This window comes from Typopeltis vanoorti, chromosome 22 (assembly GCF_054136105.1).
Source record: "Typopeltis vanoorti isolate ZY-2024b chromosome 22, IOZ_Tvanoo_1.0, whole genome shotgun sequence".
Lineage (NCBI taxonomy): Eukaryota > Metazoa > Arthropoda > Arachnida > Uropygi > Thelyphonidae > Typopeltis > Typopeltis vanoorti.
Genome location: NC_143570.1, coordinates 47,160,481 through 47,177,262, shown reverse-complemented (window position 1 = coordinate 47,177,262; position 16,782 = coordinate 47,160,481). Strand labels below are relative to the sequence as shown.

Here is a 16,782-nt window from a genome sequence, read left to right as displayed (position 1 = left end):
TACAATATCCCATGCTCGTGCGGTTTAAGTTATATCGGCCAAACTTCAAGAAGCCTTGAGATAAGACAGAGAGAACACATCGGATATGTCAAAAACAAGACAAGATATATTGGGCTTATCTTCCCATTTCTCCACAACCAACCATTTCACTGAGTGGGATAAAAGCTGTACTCCTTACATAGAAGAGGATTACCATGTTCATATTTTTAAAGAAGCTACAATAGTTGCCCGTTCTGTAGAAAATCTTAATATAAACTTTGGTTCCTATTAGAGATCTGGAAGACCCTAATTAAATCTCTAAATACACAAGAAATGAACTTTAGTATCAACTATAAAACGTTCCTAAACAACAAGTGAAATCATGTATGTGTCACACATGTATTGCACACGTTCAGTGTTGTTTTGTAATTTATAATTAGAATTCTGTTAATGTCTAGTCTGTAACATGTTTTGTTAGCTTTAGTTCCTATCATCAGTCCTGTACCCTGAAGATGCCAACAGCTTTAATTGGTATTAAAATAGTTTTTTCTCAGATACTTGATCAACATTTCCCAAATAGTCAATTCACATAGCTTCTGTGGTCAAGAAAAAAATATCGTTTAATATCTATATTTCCATAGTTGAGGTCAAGCCCATAATAATCGCTCAACCTGCATTCATTGTACTAATTTACTAATGCATGTCATCCAGATCATCCCTGGAACCCCCTGGCCTATAGCAAAAATCAAATGAACAGCAACCCTCCTACTTATCTGTCATTCCTTTTGGCTGAAATCCATCTGCTTTCATTAGCAGTAATTAGTTGGGTCTGCAAGTGCCAAAATACATGCCTTCAAGCACTCAATGATCACAAATTATATGACTGTTTAACATTCATATGACCATTAAATATGTGGATGAATTGGTCTGCAAGTGCATTGTTGTTGTTACTTCTAATTTAGTTCTCATTTTTACTGCCATCAAAATTCCTACAGCAGCTAACATTTTCTCATATGAAACTGAATAAATCTAATTATTAAATAACTTAAGGAATTCACAACATACTGGAATATAAAGTAAAATAAACTTTAATATATACTTCCTATATTTTGGCAATGTCACGTTGCCACCTTAATGGGAATATAAGACTACATACGACATAAGAGAGAAAACTACTGTTTTTTTTTCTAAAGTACTGATGGTGCCCCAGTGAGCTATATTAGGTATTCTTGGCCATTGGGCTGAAGTTCTTATGATGTACGTCTCCCAAATTTGGGGCAGTCTCATGCATTCAAATTTGTTGAGGTTTTTTTTTTTTTTTTTTTTAGGACTGAGGCTGATTCTAAGAATAATCTTTCAAATTTAAACTTGCTGCAGCGTATTACCGTGGCTTTCTTCCAACGTATTCTGTGGCATATATCCAGAGCATGGTCTGCAAGCCCCGATGGCTGTACTGGTGAAACCGGATGTAGTCTTTGTGTTCCGAAATTCTAATATTCGCTGTCCTGCCTGTTTGGCCCAAGTAGGACAACTTACAGCTGCAAGGGACCTGGTATACACCAGGTAGGTCTAGGAGAAGTGGTTGGTCTTTTGTGGAGCAGATAAGAGATGTCAATTTTCTATATGGTCTGAAACATGAGGTCAGGTCATTTTTTTTTTTTTTTAGGATTTTGGTTATTTTTTCAGAGGTGCCCAGGAGGTAGGGAATGGTGATGGATTTAGAGTAATCTTTATTGTGAAGGGGGAGGGGGGGGGGTTGTGGTTTATTGGTTTTAGTATTTTTTGGGGTTGTAGTCATTGGCCGAGAAAGTGTTAAGGATGTGATTTAGTTCTTTTTTAAAGAACGAAACCTGTGGTGAGATCATAATTAAAAGAAACACGTATTAACCACAGTGAAAATTATTTACTTGTAAATATTTCATCGTAAGTATCCTAAGACACCATCTGTACAGTAGTTTAAACAATAATAGGAATAACATACAGTAAGGGCACATGATTACAATAGAATCTCATTAAACATGCGTAATGTGTTACGGAAGTAAAAATATATATATATATATATATTTTTTACACAATTTTGTATGACAATTTCCCATACTTTAGGAATAGTTAAAACGTCGTTGGTGAATGTACCTGCCTGTATGAGCAGGTTTTCTATAAGCTGAGAAAACCAAGGTTCCATCAGGCTGGCAGGTGACTAGTGTGTCTAGGAAAGGGAGGCTGTTGTTTTCTTCTTTTTCCAGGGTGAACTTGATTCTGGGGTGTTGGTTGTTTAAGTGTGTTAAGAAGAGGAGTGTATCAGAGCCATGTGGCCAAATAGTAAACATATCATCAACATAGCGAAGCCATATGGTAGGTTTTTGTGGGGCAGAGTTTAAGGCTTTCTCTTCAAAAGCCTTAGCTCATCCAAGCCAAATTTTCTCCCGATATCTCAGCCCTATTTCACAATGAACTCAGGCTATTAAGTTGGGCAAGGGTGGGGAGAGTGGTGAACCCATGGCTGTCCCCTCTATCTGGTTGTAGAATTTTCCCTGCCAAACGAAATAACATGAGTTCATTGTGAAATAGGGCTGAGATATCGGGAGAAAATTTGGCTTGGATGAGCTCTAAGGTTTCCTTGAATGGGACATTTGTGAATAGGGAGGAGACGTCAAACCTGACCATTATGTCAGTATGTTGGAGTGTAAAGTTTTCTACACTGATTTTGAAGTGGGCTGAGTTTTTTTATGTGTGATGGTGTGTTGCCAGTATAATGGTTGAGCGCTTTGGCTAAATGTTTGGCTAATTTGTACGTGGGAGAATCAATGCCATCCACTATGGGACGTAATGGCACATTTTGTTTATGTATTTTTGGAAACCCATATATACTGGGGGGGGGTCTAATTTGTGAGTTGGTGGAATTATATTCAATAGGGAGGTAGGTAGCCTGATCTAATAATAAAGCAGTTTTAATGCCTGCATGCACGTGTCTTAGTCTTATGTTCCCATAAAAATGGCAAAGTGACACTGCTGAAATATAGGAAGTATATCAAAAAAAAAAAAAAAATCAGCTAACGCCTTTTTATTCCCGTATACGGGGAGTAGGCGAGGCCATTTAGCCCTATCTAACTTTTGGAGACTGAGTGGGCAGTTCAATCTCCACTGCTACCAATCAGAGATAGATGGCCCAAGGCTATCAGTAATTAAGCGGTACACAGTGAAGAGAGACGGCTCAAATGTGCCGCCATCTCGTGGTCCTTAACCCTAACACAATATATTTAATGTCTGAAATAATGTGGGTTCTACGGTCGATTTTCTTGAGTTTACAGGACGAAAAACCCGAGTTTCCGGGAGGAAAAACCTGCTTGCCCGTGCCAGGGATTGACTAACTTGGGAACCGGTTGAAAAAAGGATTAAAAAAATTTCCTCTAGTCGCCGACTAGACTCGAAACCAAGTCTATTTTAATTTATATTCCAGTATACATTGTGACTTAAGTTATTTAATAATCATGTACAGCCAACGTATAAGCCTTTCTACAGGAATGAATAAATTTGACCTAGGATTAGATTACCTTCACTATTTAATGTGAATTGACTTTTCATCTTTGGAACATGATAAAAATCTTACATATATACAACACCCTTGTTATTTTATTTATGTATTTTTTTTTTTTTTTGTAACACAACGATTTCTAATAATAGGCTATCACTGAAGCATTTAAATTTTAAATGTTAGATTTTGACATATTTAAATTTTGACTTCTTTTAAAACTTTTTATTTAATTCACATATACATGTTAACTGTGTATATCTGTGTGCATTTCAATGAACTTTTTTGGAAACCCTCTTCGACAATTTGATAAGTTTCATAGTTCATATACCCTCTCCCCATCAATTTTTGCTTAAATGTGATCACCAAAATGGACAACACAGCCTTACAGTATTACCAACTTCATATAAGTTATACTAGTTTTCTTATTTTGATATCAATTATGATAAAGTGATGATCTAAACAGCACTTTCATCTGGATGTCAAAAAGTTCTTGTTTTTAAGTTATTCCAAATCACTAAATCAAAAATCTTTAATTTATAGTTCTTAAAGTTACTGTTTTATAAATTCTCATATCCAACTCAACAACACAAACTAACAATAAAGTACACTTCCATAACAGATGAGAAACTGCAAGATAAAAAGCAAGCATGTCTTCTCAGAAAACTTAAGAATTATTATAACATGCCTTCAGAAACTTACCATGCATATCTGCAGCAATTAAAAGGGATTCACAATATCATTAATACACAGTTATACAGTTTTTTTTTGTGAATGGATAAATAAATTAATTAATTTAGTAAATTCAGAAATTGTTTTTCTAATACTGCTATTTTATTATCATCACACATATTATGAAGTGATACATTTATACATATCACAGACCTCCTATTTGGTCCTCCATATGGCAGCTGGGAATATAGCTTATCTCTTTCTTCTGCAACAAAGCACGGTGAATCTGGATATAATATCCCTTCTGCTACACTGCAAAATTCATCCGAAAGAGATGCAGTTTCAGCTGTGATATCTGGACTGATGGCCCCATCTCTCATAATATTTGAGTCCTTAGATAATATTCGTGTTCTCTGAACCAGCAGATGTCTCCGTTTTTCTCTGAGTGAAGTAACCCTAACTCTGGCAGACTTAGGACGTATTGATAATGCTGAGAGGTTATGATAGCTGGCATGCAAAGTTAACAGAAAATAAAGAGTGAGGATAGGTAAGGGTGTTGAAAGGAAAGGCATATAATATTTCAACATGCTCATACATGCTCTTTAATAATTAAACAAAATGACATGCTATGTGGTGCTAAAAGGAAATAAGCATTCAACAAAATATTAATTATAGGGGAAAAAAAAAACCTTTAACAAGCCAATACCGCAAAATGAAATTGACAGCAACATAAACAGCTAAAAGCATTTTATATTTTTGTGATAGAACATTTAGTTCTAAAAATCAGATGTAGCTCCTTTTCACACATATAGAAAAATCTATACAGATTTTTCTGTATGTGTGAAATGATTACTTTAAAACACTGTGACAAAACATTCAAGAGGAAGGTGAACTGCATATTATTAAAAAATTATAGAGTATAAAAAGAAGAAGTAAATCTTAGAGGTATTTTTTTTTTATGTGATTCCCACCTACAAAAAGTTGTAAACCTATAGTACCTTAGCACTGTGAGTGGACTAAGGATTTTTGTTATTATTATTATTATTTTTAACTTATGGATATGAGAGTTGGGTTAGAAATAAAACACTGACCAAAGACTAGAGACCACAGATATGAACGTCCTGAGAAAGATTAGGAGTGTGAATAGACTGCATCAATGGCAATATCATCTTAAAAAGGAGGATGTTAGGAAACAATTTGACATTGTTAGCATCTAGGAATGTGTTAGCAGAAATAATCTCAGGTGGTAAGGTCAATTAAAAAACAGAATGGGAGTGGAAAGATTAGCAAAACAAGCATTTACTGACAGGTTGACAGGAGAAAGACCCAGAAGAAGACCAAGATATAGGTGGATTGATAAAGTAAAAATTGCCTTAGAAGATAGAAATATAAGATCTGATAATGCTGGAGTCTTGAGAGATAACAGATTGATTTGGAGGAAAATTGTTAATAGTTAGTAATGATGTAAGTTCTTCATGTAGTACTATCATAGTATCCAGTACAATCCTTAAGTGTACATGTCAGAAATTTGATGATTTTTGTCAAATTGATCAAGGATTCTGGAACTATGCAAAAAAAAAAAAAAAAAATTAATTAATATTATTATTATTACTTATCACCACCAGGGAGTCCAAAGACTCATTGAGGGAGGGAACCACTCTACAGTTGTGTCCACCACTCAATCCACCCGCTACAATGAACCACAACTACACTTTAGAAGATAGAAATATAAGATCTGATAATGTTGGAGACGACAGATAATAGATTGATTTGGAGAAAAATTGTTGATAGGAAGTTATAATGTTATCATCATCATCATCATAATGCTTTTTCTTTAGAGATAAATTTCATTGCATTGAGCAATGATATTCATCTCCCATCTAAATCCATGACAATTACAAACATTCCTGCCTAAGGAAGGAAGGATCGAAATTAGCAGTTTGCTGGTTAGAGAGAGGATATGCTAACCACTTAGCCAACAAGTCTGAAAGGACAGAAAAATCAGAATTTCATGGTGGACTAATGAAGTCGAGAGGAAGTCTATGGAAAATAAATAATCATATTTATTAAGAGTTTCTGACAAGTTTGCCAGCAAGTTTTCACAGAGAACACAGCATAAAAGGAAAGAAAGTATGAGTAAAATTAGCTAAACAAAAGTACTTCTAAACTTTATAGTACTGAAATGGAGGAAAGAGTACTAAAGGAATCAGAGATAAGTATAAAAAGTGAAGAATGATTTTTCTGGATGACTGGAATAATTACTTTAAAAGACTGTTTAATGCGATAAGAAGTGAAAGAACAGTGGCAGAAAATGTTTAAGAAGAATGTTATCAACAGTATATGCATATCAATACTTAAAACACAGAAGCATCAGAAACCCTGAAATATGGAAAGCAGCTGGAGTAAATATTATCTGAAGAGAAATGCTCAAATGTGGAAGTATAGAATTCTTGTATTAGCTAAAATGTATAATTCAGAATGCTGTATTGTAACTGGTGCAGCACCCATCTGTAAAAAAGAGAAATAAAAGAACGTAAGAATTACAAAAAAAAATATTTCCTACTGAGCATTTTAAGTGCAGTTATGAAGACATACTTGAGAAAGTAAAAAAGGAGAGAAACCTGGGAAAGAAGAAACTGAGTTTAAACTATCTTGCCAAGAACAGAAGATTTTGCTTTAAGACAAATAGGAACAGGGTTTCTATCCTGGGAAAAACAGCTCAATACTAGAGACATTTCATAAAATTAAATTTACAAATCTGAAACTGAAAAGTGTCAAATTTATTATAATTTTTAATTTCAATAAAATGAGTATTGAATCATATTGGTTATACATGATGATTAAAACTGTATTACAAATTAATTAAACTAAAGACTGCGATAAATACAACATTATTTGTAATTTTATACACTAATTTGTGTTTCTTTAAAATATAATAAAATATGGATATTATTTCTTGGAAAACTCCCATGTTACTCCTCTTAACAAACTGTTATATTTACGGCTATTTTGCCTGTTTCTGTTTAGGAGTGCCCCTGTTTAAATGTCATTGGCTTTTTTACTCACGGATTCTTAGGGAATTTTTGAAGATTTATATTTACCAATAAATATATGAAGCATAAAGGGTTGTGACCTCAATTTTATGTTATGAAGCTTCCAAACCTCGGAGATTATGTAGAGCTTGTGGACGTTGATAGAGTTCGCATCACATTTTATGGCTATTGTTTCCGATATTCTAAGCATTGCTTCATTGTCTGGTCTGTCTACTATGATGGCCTTGTCCATCTGTGGAGTATGTTTTTGTTCAGAGGCGTGAACAGCTATTTCCGTTTTTCCTGTATTTTGTATTCGATTTTTCTTTTTGATGTTGCATTTCTTAGTGTTTAAATGTTCTAGAATAGGGATGTTACAATCACAGAAGTGTTCTTGTAGTCTTGCCCATAAAGACCTGATGGTGGAACCCGTGTAGGTGATACCACAGACTTTTTGGCAGGGAAATTTATAGACTATGTTGTGGTGTTCAAATATTTCTTTTTGTGTGTGAGATTTAAGGGGTTTTATGAGATTTGCCAATTTTTGGTTTGTGGTGAGTACCAGTTTGTAGTCAGTACGTTTGAAGATGTATTTATAGGTTTTGTACATGTTTTGGGTGTATGGCAGTTTGATAATTTTTTGTGTTAGGAAGTTTGTTTTGGTATTTGGGTTGTTTTGGCAGTTTTTTAGCAGTCCTGTTTGCGTAATTTATTAGTTGTGTAGGATAGTTGCGATTTTTGAAGATCCGTGTTAGTTTTTTTTATTTCTGTGTTTAGAGTACTCTGATTGGTTGAAAATTTGTAAGCATTTATGAATTGTGATAAGATGACCGATTTTTTAATAGAATATGGATGGCATGAATGGAAATGGAGGTAGTTTCTGATATGCGAGGGTTAATGGTATACTTCTGTGGCTATTTTGTTGTGTTCTGATTAATGTCAAGGTTAAGAAATTGATGGATTTGTTCAGGGGGGTGTTAAGGGTCAAAGCTGTATAACTGAGAGGAGACCTCCACATAGCCTTTAAAGGAATGCGGAGAACCGACCAGGGCTTATGACCTAATGTCCAATCCTCACCTTCTTGTGGTGCACCCTGTTGGGTATATACCTGGATACTGAACAAACAAGGATGGGCTGGCAATTTGGGATTTAGCCGAGCAAATTGTATTCCTATTGGTTAAACCAAAATACAAAATGATGGCACAACATGACAAAATTTCACGCCAGCAGGGGACGTTGCCCGGTTAAACAAGGCCCCCATTGTTTTCACCAGGGAACCAGGGCAAACAGCGAAAAGTCAGCTACTGGAACAAATCTGAAAACACACCCCAACTAAACATCATCAGAGTTAAATATCGGTACTATCAACATAAGAAGCCTGAATGGCAAAGAAATGGAGCTAGCTCAGGAATTAGGTAAGTTCCAGATCGACATAATAGGGATGACTGAAACAAAAAAGACAAAACTTGGTGCGATCTTTCTGAGCAATAAATACAAAATGTTATATTCAGGCAATAAAAATCAAGAAAAAGAAGGAGTAGCCATAGTATTCAACACAAAATACGAGGCTCATCTTCTTGAATGGCAGGCAGTGTCAAGTAGAGCGATTTGAGCAAATATGATAATGGGGAACTGGACAATGAGACTTATTTGTGCCTATGGTCCCACAGAAGGTTCCACTAAGGTAGAAGTGGAGGAATTTTTTGTGGCTCTAGAGAAACATACTGATACAATGAAAAAGGAAGAGTTGGTCCTTGACGGGGATCTAAATAGCAGAGTAGGAAGTGATTGCCAGACATACAAAAATATTTTGAGAAAATTTGGAGAAAAGAGCAAAGCTAATAATAATGGCAACTACTTGTTGGATTTCTGCTCAGGACATGGACTGGTTATTACTAACACCATGTTCCAACATAAAAATGTGCACAAATTCACATGGAGAGAAGAGGCAAGGAATAAGAAAACTCTCATTGACTATGTTATTGTTGATAGTGATGTTTTCTCCCTGGTGAAGGACACCAGAGTGTACAGAGGATTTGAAATTGGAAGTGATCACTATTTAGTCTTGAGCAGGATAAAATTGAATTTCATATTGAAAAGAATAACATATAAGAAAGTTTTAAAACGAATAAAAGTTGAGCAGCTCTTGGATGTGAACTGTAGACTAAAATACACAAAGATTATTGAAGGAAAAATGAAAGAGTTTGAGAACAGGAACCAAACCTTGGAGATTCAGTGGCAAGCCTTAAAGAAAACCCTGATTGATTCAGCTAGAGAGGCATGTGGTGAAGTTGTCTGCAAAGATAGAAAAACTAGAACTCCATGGTGGACACAGGAAGTTAAAGAGGTAGTGAAGGAAAAGAAGAAAGCATATCAAAAGTTCCTGGCAAATAAGTCAGCTTGTGCTCTTAGAGAATACAGAGACAAATGTAAGAAAGCTAAACAATGTGTAAAACTAGCTAAACAAAAGTCATGGGAGGATTTTGGCAAGAACATGGAAAATAAATATCAAGAAGGTGGCAAAATATTCTGGAGGTTGTCGAAGAAGCTTAGGAATGGAGGAAAGAGTGCTGTAAAAGGAGTTAGAGATGATAAAGGTGACATGAAAATGGGAGAAAAAGATATACTTGAAGTATGGAGTAATTACTTCGAAAATTTCCTAAATGAAACAATCAGTGATGACAGCACAGTGATAAAAAAACACTGATCAGGCATGCAGTCAGGAATACATATCCATACTTGAAGTAGAAAAAGCCATCAAAGGCTTGAAATGTGGAAAGTTAGCAGGAGTAGATGATATTCGACCGGAAATGCTGAAGAATGGTGGTATAAAAGTCTTACAGTGGCTGCACTGCATAGTTTAGAATGCCTGGACAGAGGGACGAGTTGCCGATAATTGGAGTTGAGCTCTCATAGTACCCATATATAAAAAGGGAAATAAAACTGAATGTCAGAATTACAGAGGTATATCCCTACTAAATGTTCCTGGTAAGATATATGCAAGTATACTTGAGAAACAGTTGAGAAGAATTGTGGAAGAAAAGCTTGGTGAAGAACAAGCTGGATTCAGGTCAAATAGAGGCTGTCAGGATGAGATCTTCACTTTACGACAAATAGTGGAGAAATCATGGGAATATAACAAAGATATGTATTTAAATTTTGTCGATTTGGAAAAGGCATATGACAAGGTGCCAAGAGAGAAGCTATTCAATATGGTGTCAATGGGGCATTATATCAAGCAATACTTAGTCTTTATTTGAGTTGTAAGTCAGCAGTTAGAATTGAAGGAAGTACAGGAAGGTGGTTTAATGTTAAATCTGGTGTGAGACAAGGATGTACATTATCTCCACTGTTATTCATTATCTATATAGATCACATTATGAAGGAAAGTGGTATTAAGCATGATATCAAAATTGGAAATGTTAATGTCAGCTCTTTGCTTTATGCGGATGATGTTATACTTCTAAATAAATCCGCTACAAGTCTGTAAGATTCTCTGACTAAATTGAATAATTGTTGTAATAAATATGATATGAAGGTCAGCAATAAAAAGACAAAGACAATGAAAATAGGCAGAATCATTGAAAATGCCAACTGTGTTTGTGAATAGAGAGCCTGTGGAAGAACAAGTAAAACATTTCAGCTATTTAGGCACGATTTTTAGTGAAGATGGTAAATTAAATATGGAAATAGACAACAGAATCAACAAAGCTGGTATGATAGGAAGTCAATTGAATAAATTCATATGGAATAAGAGAGAAATTAGTCAGAACACTAAATTAGCTGTATACAAGACAGTGTTCAAACCAGTTTAACTTATGGATCTGAGAGCTGGGTCAGAAGTAAAACACTTGAGCAAAGACTGGAGACTGCAGATATGAGAGTCCTGAGAAAGATTAGAGGCATGAACAGATGGCATCAATGGCAATATCATATTAAAAACAAGGATATTAGGAAAGAACTTGACATTGTCAGCATCCAGGAATGCGTCAGCAAAGCTAATCTCAGGTGGTATGGTCACTTAAACAGAATGGGTGAGGAAAGATTAGCAAAACAAGTGTTCTCCACCAAGTTGGCAGGAAAACAACCCAGAGGAAGACCAAGATATAGGTGGATTGATATGGTACAAAGTGCCTTAGACGATAGAAATATAAGATCTGGTAATGTTGGAGTCTTGACAAGTAACAGAGTAATTTTGAGTAATATTATAGATAGGAAGTTAGTAATGATGTAAATATTTCATGTAGTACTATCATATCCTGTACATCCCTTGAGGGTACATGGCAGGAATTTCATGACGATGATGGATTGGTTCTGTTCGGTTTCTATGGTGAATTTTAGTCTGTTGCTGTAACTCTTTAGTTACGCTTTTAAGGTGGTGATGTGTGTAGGATTTCCAATGCACAGAATGTCGTCCACGTATCTGCCATAAAAGGTGATGCTGGGGGGGGGAGTAGGAGTGATTCTATGTGTGCTAGGAATAATTCTGCTAGTTGTCCGCTGATGTTTTGGCCCATGAAGATTTGAATGTACATGTTGTTGTTGTTGAACTCGAAGAAGTTTGCCGAGATTATTAGTTTTATTAATTTAATAATGTCATTGGGCGTTAGTTTAGTACGAGAGTGTAGGGTGTGGTCTTCTGTGAGTAGTGTGTGTACGAAGTCTAAAGTTCTGGGGGTGTCCACGTTGGTGTATAAAGAGGCCGCATCCAATGAAGTGAGGATGTCTTCCTGGGATAGGGTTAGGATTTTTATTTTTTTGAAAAGGGCTTCCGTGTTTTTTATTTTTTTGAAAAGGGCGTCCGTGTTTTTTATCGTGAAGTTAGAAGTTGAAATTAATGGTTTGAGAAGTTTCGCAAAGAATTTTGATAAAGGTGCTGTGGTGGTGTTTTTGTAGGAGACTATTGGCCTCATCGGGCACCCGTCTTTGTGGGTTTTTATTTGTACGAACATACATGGGGTGTGTGTGGTGTGTGTGTGTGGTGGGGGGGGGATGGTGTTTTTAATTGTGGTTTTGTCTAATTTGTTTTCATTTTTTAGGGTGTGCAGGTACTGTTGATTTGTTTAATGAGGTCAGGGATGGGGTCAATTTGGATTTTTTGGTAGGTGTGTTGGTTGGTTAAGATAGCTGTTATTTTGTTGTGGTAATTGGTTTGGTTTGTGATGACTACTGTATCCCCTATGTCAGCTTTATTGATAATGATGTTTGGGTTCCTTTTTAGGGATAATAGTGCTTTTTGTAAGTTGGGAGTGATGTTTGGTTTTATTATTATTTTAATATTTATGATGTTGTTTATTTTTGTGGAATATTGATTCTTTGTTAGGGTCATACTCTAATTTCACTTGAATTTCGGTAATGATGTCTCTGTATGTATTTTGGGGATACGCCAAAGTTTAGTCCTTTGCTCAGGATGGTGATTTTGTCGGGTGTGAGGTTGTGGTGCGATAGATTGATGATGGAATTTTTGTGGGTTTTAAGCCGGTAATATCCGAAGGGTCTCAAAATCTCACACACAAAAAGAAATATTTGAACACCACAACGTAGTCTATAAATTTCACTGCCAAAAAGACTGTGATATCACCTACACCGGTTCCACATTAGGTCTTTATAGGCAAAACTACAAGAACACTTCTGCGATTGTAACATCCCTATTCCAGAACATTTAAACACTAAAAAACACACCATGAAAAAGAAAAATCGAATACAAAAAACAGGAAAAACGGAAATAGCTGTTCATGCCCTTGAACAAAAACATACCCCCGACAAGGCCATCATACTAGACAGATAACACAATGAAGCAATGCTTAGAATATCGGAAACAATATCCATAAAATGTGACGCAAACTCTATCAATGTCCCTACATAATCTCTGAGGTTTGGAAGCTTCACAACATAAAATTGAGGTCACAACCCTGACCAATAGGCAGTAACACTTCAAAAGCAGAAGCACTTACCCGACTTGACATAGCATCCACTTCCTCCATGTGTTCAGACAACGACCAAGCATAGTCGAAATGGACCACACCCCGTCCACCACCATCTAAAAATCAGTTGCTGTTTTCAACACCTTCACCCTTTCCCACCCTATATAAATATAAAAAAAAAATGCTCCGCCCATCCCTAATAATATAATATGTATATATATATTATTCAAAAAACCCGGGTTTTTTCCATTTCTATTTAATTCTCTCACATTGCCCCCCCCCCCTACACACAGTAGTTTGGACATTGCAGAAAGAAGAAAAGCCACAACACCCAGAAAAAGGTTTCTCTTCCTTTATGCTACATATATTTATTGGTAAATATACATCTACGATGCCCCTAAGAATCCGTGAGTAAAAAAAGTCAATGACATTTAAACAGGGGCACTCCTAAACAGAAGCAAGCAAAATAGCTGTAAATATAATAATAAAATATAATTATGCAACTGATGTGACTATGAATCAGGTGCAATAAAACAGACATTTATACTATACTTACTCACAATGGACTTCCATGTTGTAATGTATAAAGAAGTTATTATTTTTCATTTTTAAATTTAGCTTACATTTGATAACTTGTTGTCAAATATTATTAAGATAAATATAAAGATAAATATTAAGATAAATATTATTTTATAATTTTTATTGTTTTAATATTATAATTTTAATATTTTCACTTTAGCTTCGCAACAAAAATAAATTAATCTGAAGTTTGGAAACACTTCAAGAAAAGTAAACATGAGGAAATAGCCGGGTGCAGTTATTGCACAAAGCAGATATCATGTAATGTAAGGAATCTAACACCAATAGATTGATGAGAAATTTAAGAAAACTGTGAAGTATACAAAACCTTGAACTATCTCAAAATGAAATAAGACTGATCTGCAGTTTTACACCTCTAGTAAAACAAGACTTTAATCTATAAATCTAGAAACATTGTGTCTAGATTGGAATCTCAATATGAACAATTTCCAATAGTTCTTTTATATGATAACGAATTTCGAAACAGAATTATGCATTACTAAAGAACCAATCAGACATCTTAGTTTTGGACTTCTATGATTATAAAAAAAAAAAAAAAGCAAATACCAAAAATTAAGCAATCAAACTCTGACCACCATTTTAGTATTAGTTTGGATGAGTGGACCAGCACTGCAAATAACAAATATTTCAGTACTATTTTTCATTCAAATAATTCAAACATTTTAAATTTAGGACTAGTTCTCTATACTAAGTGAGAGGTAATGTTCATTAATTAATATTCAAAATATTATAAACTTAAGAATGTGAGAATAGGAAATATTTCTGAAGAAAAATAAATAAATAAAATCTCTCTCTCTCTCACACACACACACGTGAATGTATTATGGTTATAATGAGATGATTCTAGGACGATGAATAAATTTGGAACATGAAAGCTCAAGTTGAAAATTTACTAACTAAATTAGGCCATTCGCTCAGCAGATGTTAATGTATTTCATAAGAAACATAATAAATAGTAAATGAATTTAAAAATACAGGTAACCTCATAACGTGGATGTTAGGCTCTGCAGAAATGCCGCATTATATAAATTGCGTTATGCAAACCTCAGATCACATAGAAAAAATAGAGTTATGTTCTGAAATTGTTTATTTTTATTATTTTGTTTTTAAATTACATAAACAATAATGACATATCCAACAAAAATATATTTTTATTTAATTCAGGTAATTCATGTTAGTTAAGAGAACATATAAACTATGAAACAAATACATAGTATAAAAAAAAAAAAAAAAAAAAAAAAAAAAAAAAATCAGCTAACGCCTTTTTATTCCCCGTATACGGGGAGTAGGCGAGGCCATTTAGCCCTATCTAACTTTTGGAGACTGAGTGGGCAGTTCAATCTCCACTGGTACCAATCAGAGATAAATGGCCCAAGGCTATCACTAATTAAGCGGTACTCAGTGAAGAGAGACGGCTCAAATGTGCCGCCATCTCGTGGTCCCTAACCCTAACACAATATATTTAATGTCTGAAATAATGTGGGTTCTACGGTCGATTTTCTTGAGTTTACAGGACGAAAAACCCGAGTTTCCGGGAGGAAAAACCTGCTTGCCCGTGCCAGAGATCGACTAACTCGGGAACCGGTCGAAAAAAAGCCTTCGAAAAATTTCCTCTAGTCGCCAACTAGACTCGAAACCAAGTCTTCCTTCGTGCGGCCAAGCGCGGTGGTTGGCAAACGCCACATCCACTGTACAAATTGTACTTAAACTTCATTGCATATAATCTTTCATAACATGAGGATTTGAGGATTGGTTAATAAACATTGGTTTTGTCATGTAATCACCTGATGCATTACAGAGTAATTCTGTCTTTGGAAACTTTGAATCCAGGAGCTGATCTTCCATTTTTCGAAACATAGGTGCTTTTTAAATTTTTTTCCTATATAAACCGGATTCATCCACATTGAACACCTGGTCTGCACTATAAATGTTTATAAACTTTTAGAGCTTTTTGTTTAATAAGATTTCCATCCATAGGAATTTTCTTTTAAGGTGCAATCTTCTGTCCAAATCATTAGAGATTTCTCCATTTTTCAATTAGAATATCGCATACATGAGCAATGTGCTTTGCACTTATCACTGACCCAGCAGTAAACACTTTCTTGGATTTTATGTTCGTTTTGTTTGATTGTTTGAATTGTTAATTCATTTAAATTCAAAGTCCCTGCAAAAACTCCTGGTTTTTCTCCATTTTTCAACCTATCCAAGATTTTGAATTTTTTTCTTCGAGAGAAATTAATTTTGTTTTCAATGTTAGTTTTTCCCTTTCATTGCAGTTTATTATAAAAATAATTTTTTACACAAAAAAGCAAGCATATTGTATGTAACTCATAAGAAAATAAAGTGCTCAACTTGAGATGAACACACTTATGATTTTTAATGCTCTTTCCTGGCATAAACGAGGACAATTTTCAACAATAAACGTTTTATACGGTAAACAATTGAGGTATATGCGGGCTAAAGGGTATTTCCCCTAATATAAATTCGCTACTTATAACTACATGCGGGATATAGGAAGACACAAATTTAACGAAGATAAAATTTGATTTTTAAGTTGCGCGGTGAAAAATATATGAAAAGATAAAGGGTTACTACAATTTGTAGACCGTGGTTTTATCAGAACCGTGTTGTATAAGTACTGCGTTCAACAAGGGTTACTACAAATTGTAAACCGCGTTATATCGAAACCGCGTTATACGAGGGTTACCTGTCATTTTCATGAGCCAAATTGTTTTTTTTTTTTCACTATTTTTTTTCCACATTTTTTTCTTAGTCCCAGGAATTCCCAAGACACACAAAAAAAAAATTCTATTCCTGGGAAGAGGAAAAATAGCCGAGACTCAGAAATTCCAGTTAAGAATCATGGGAATATAACAAGGATCTGAGTTGTGCAGGTGGTACAACTCAGATCCTTGTGACAGGTTCTAGAAAGGAGGCTTTAAAAGTTAAACAGTGGCTGTGATATACAATCTGAAATTAAGCAGTTGACATTCTTCTTGAAGAGCTAGGGGTTGTAGTCCTTAGGAAATACTTCATGAGGGAGAGG

The 16,782-nt window shown here is 34.9% G+C and overlaps 1 protein-coding gene across 4 annotated transcripts in view; it reads right to left on the bottom strand.

The window, feature by feature from the left end:
• IFT46 (intraflagellar transport 46) overlaps positions 1-16,782 on the bottom strand; it is a 214,716-nt gene that overhangs the window by 134,175 nt on the left and 63,759 nt on the right. For 3 of the 4 annotated variants that reach the window (XM_090411983.1, XM_090411982.1, XM_090411981.1), the window contains exon 5: positions 4,394-4,687. The exons of the other annotated variant lie outside the window; for it this stretch is intronic. In XM_090411983.1, coding sequence (XP_090268109.1) covers positions 4,394-4,687 — 294 coding nt within the window. The remainder of the gene's footprint in view (positions 1-4,393; positions 4,688-16,782) is intronic. 4 annotated transcript variants of the gene reach the window in all.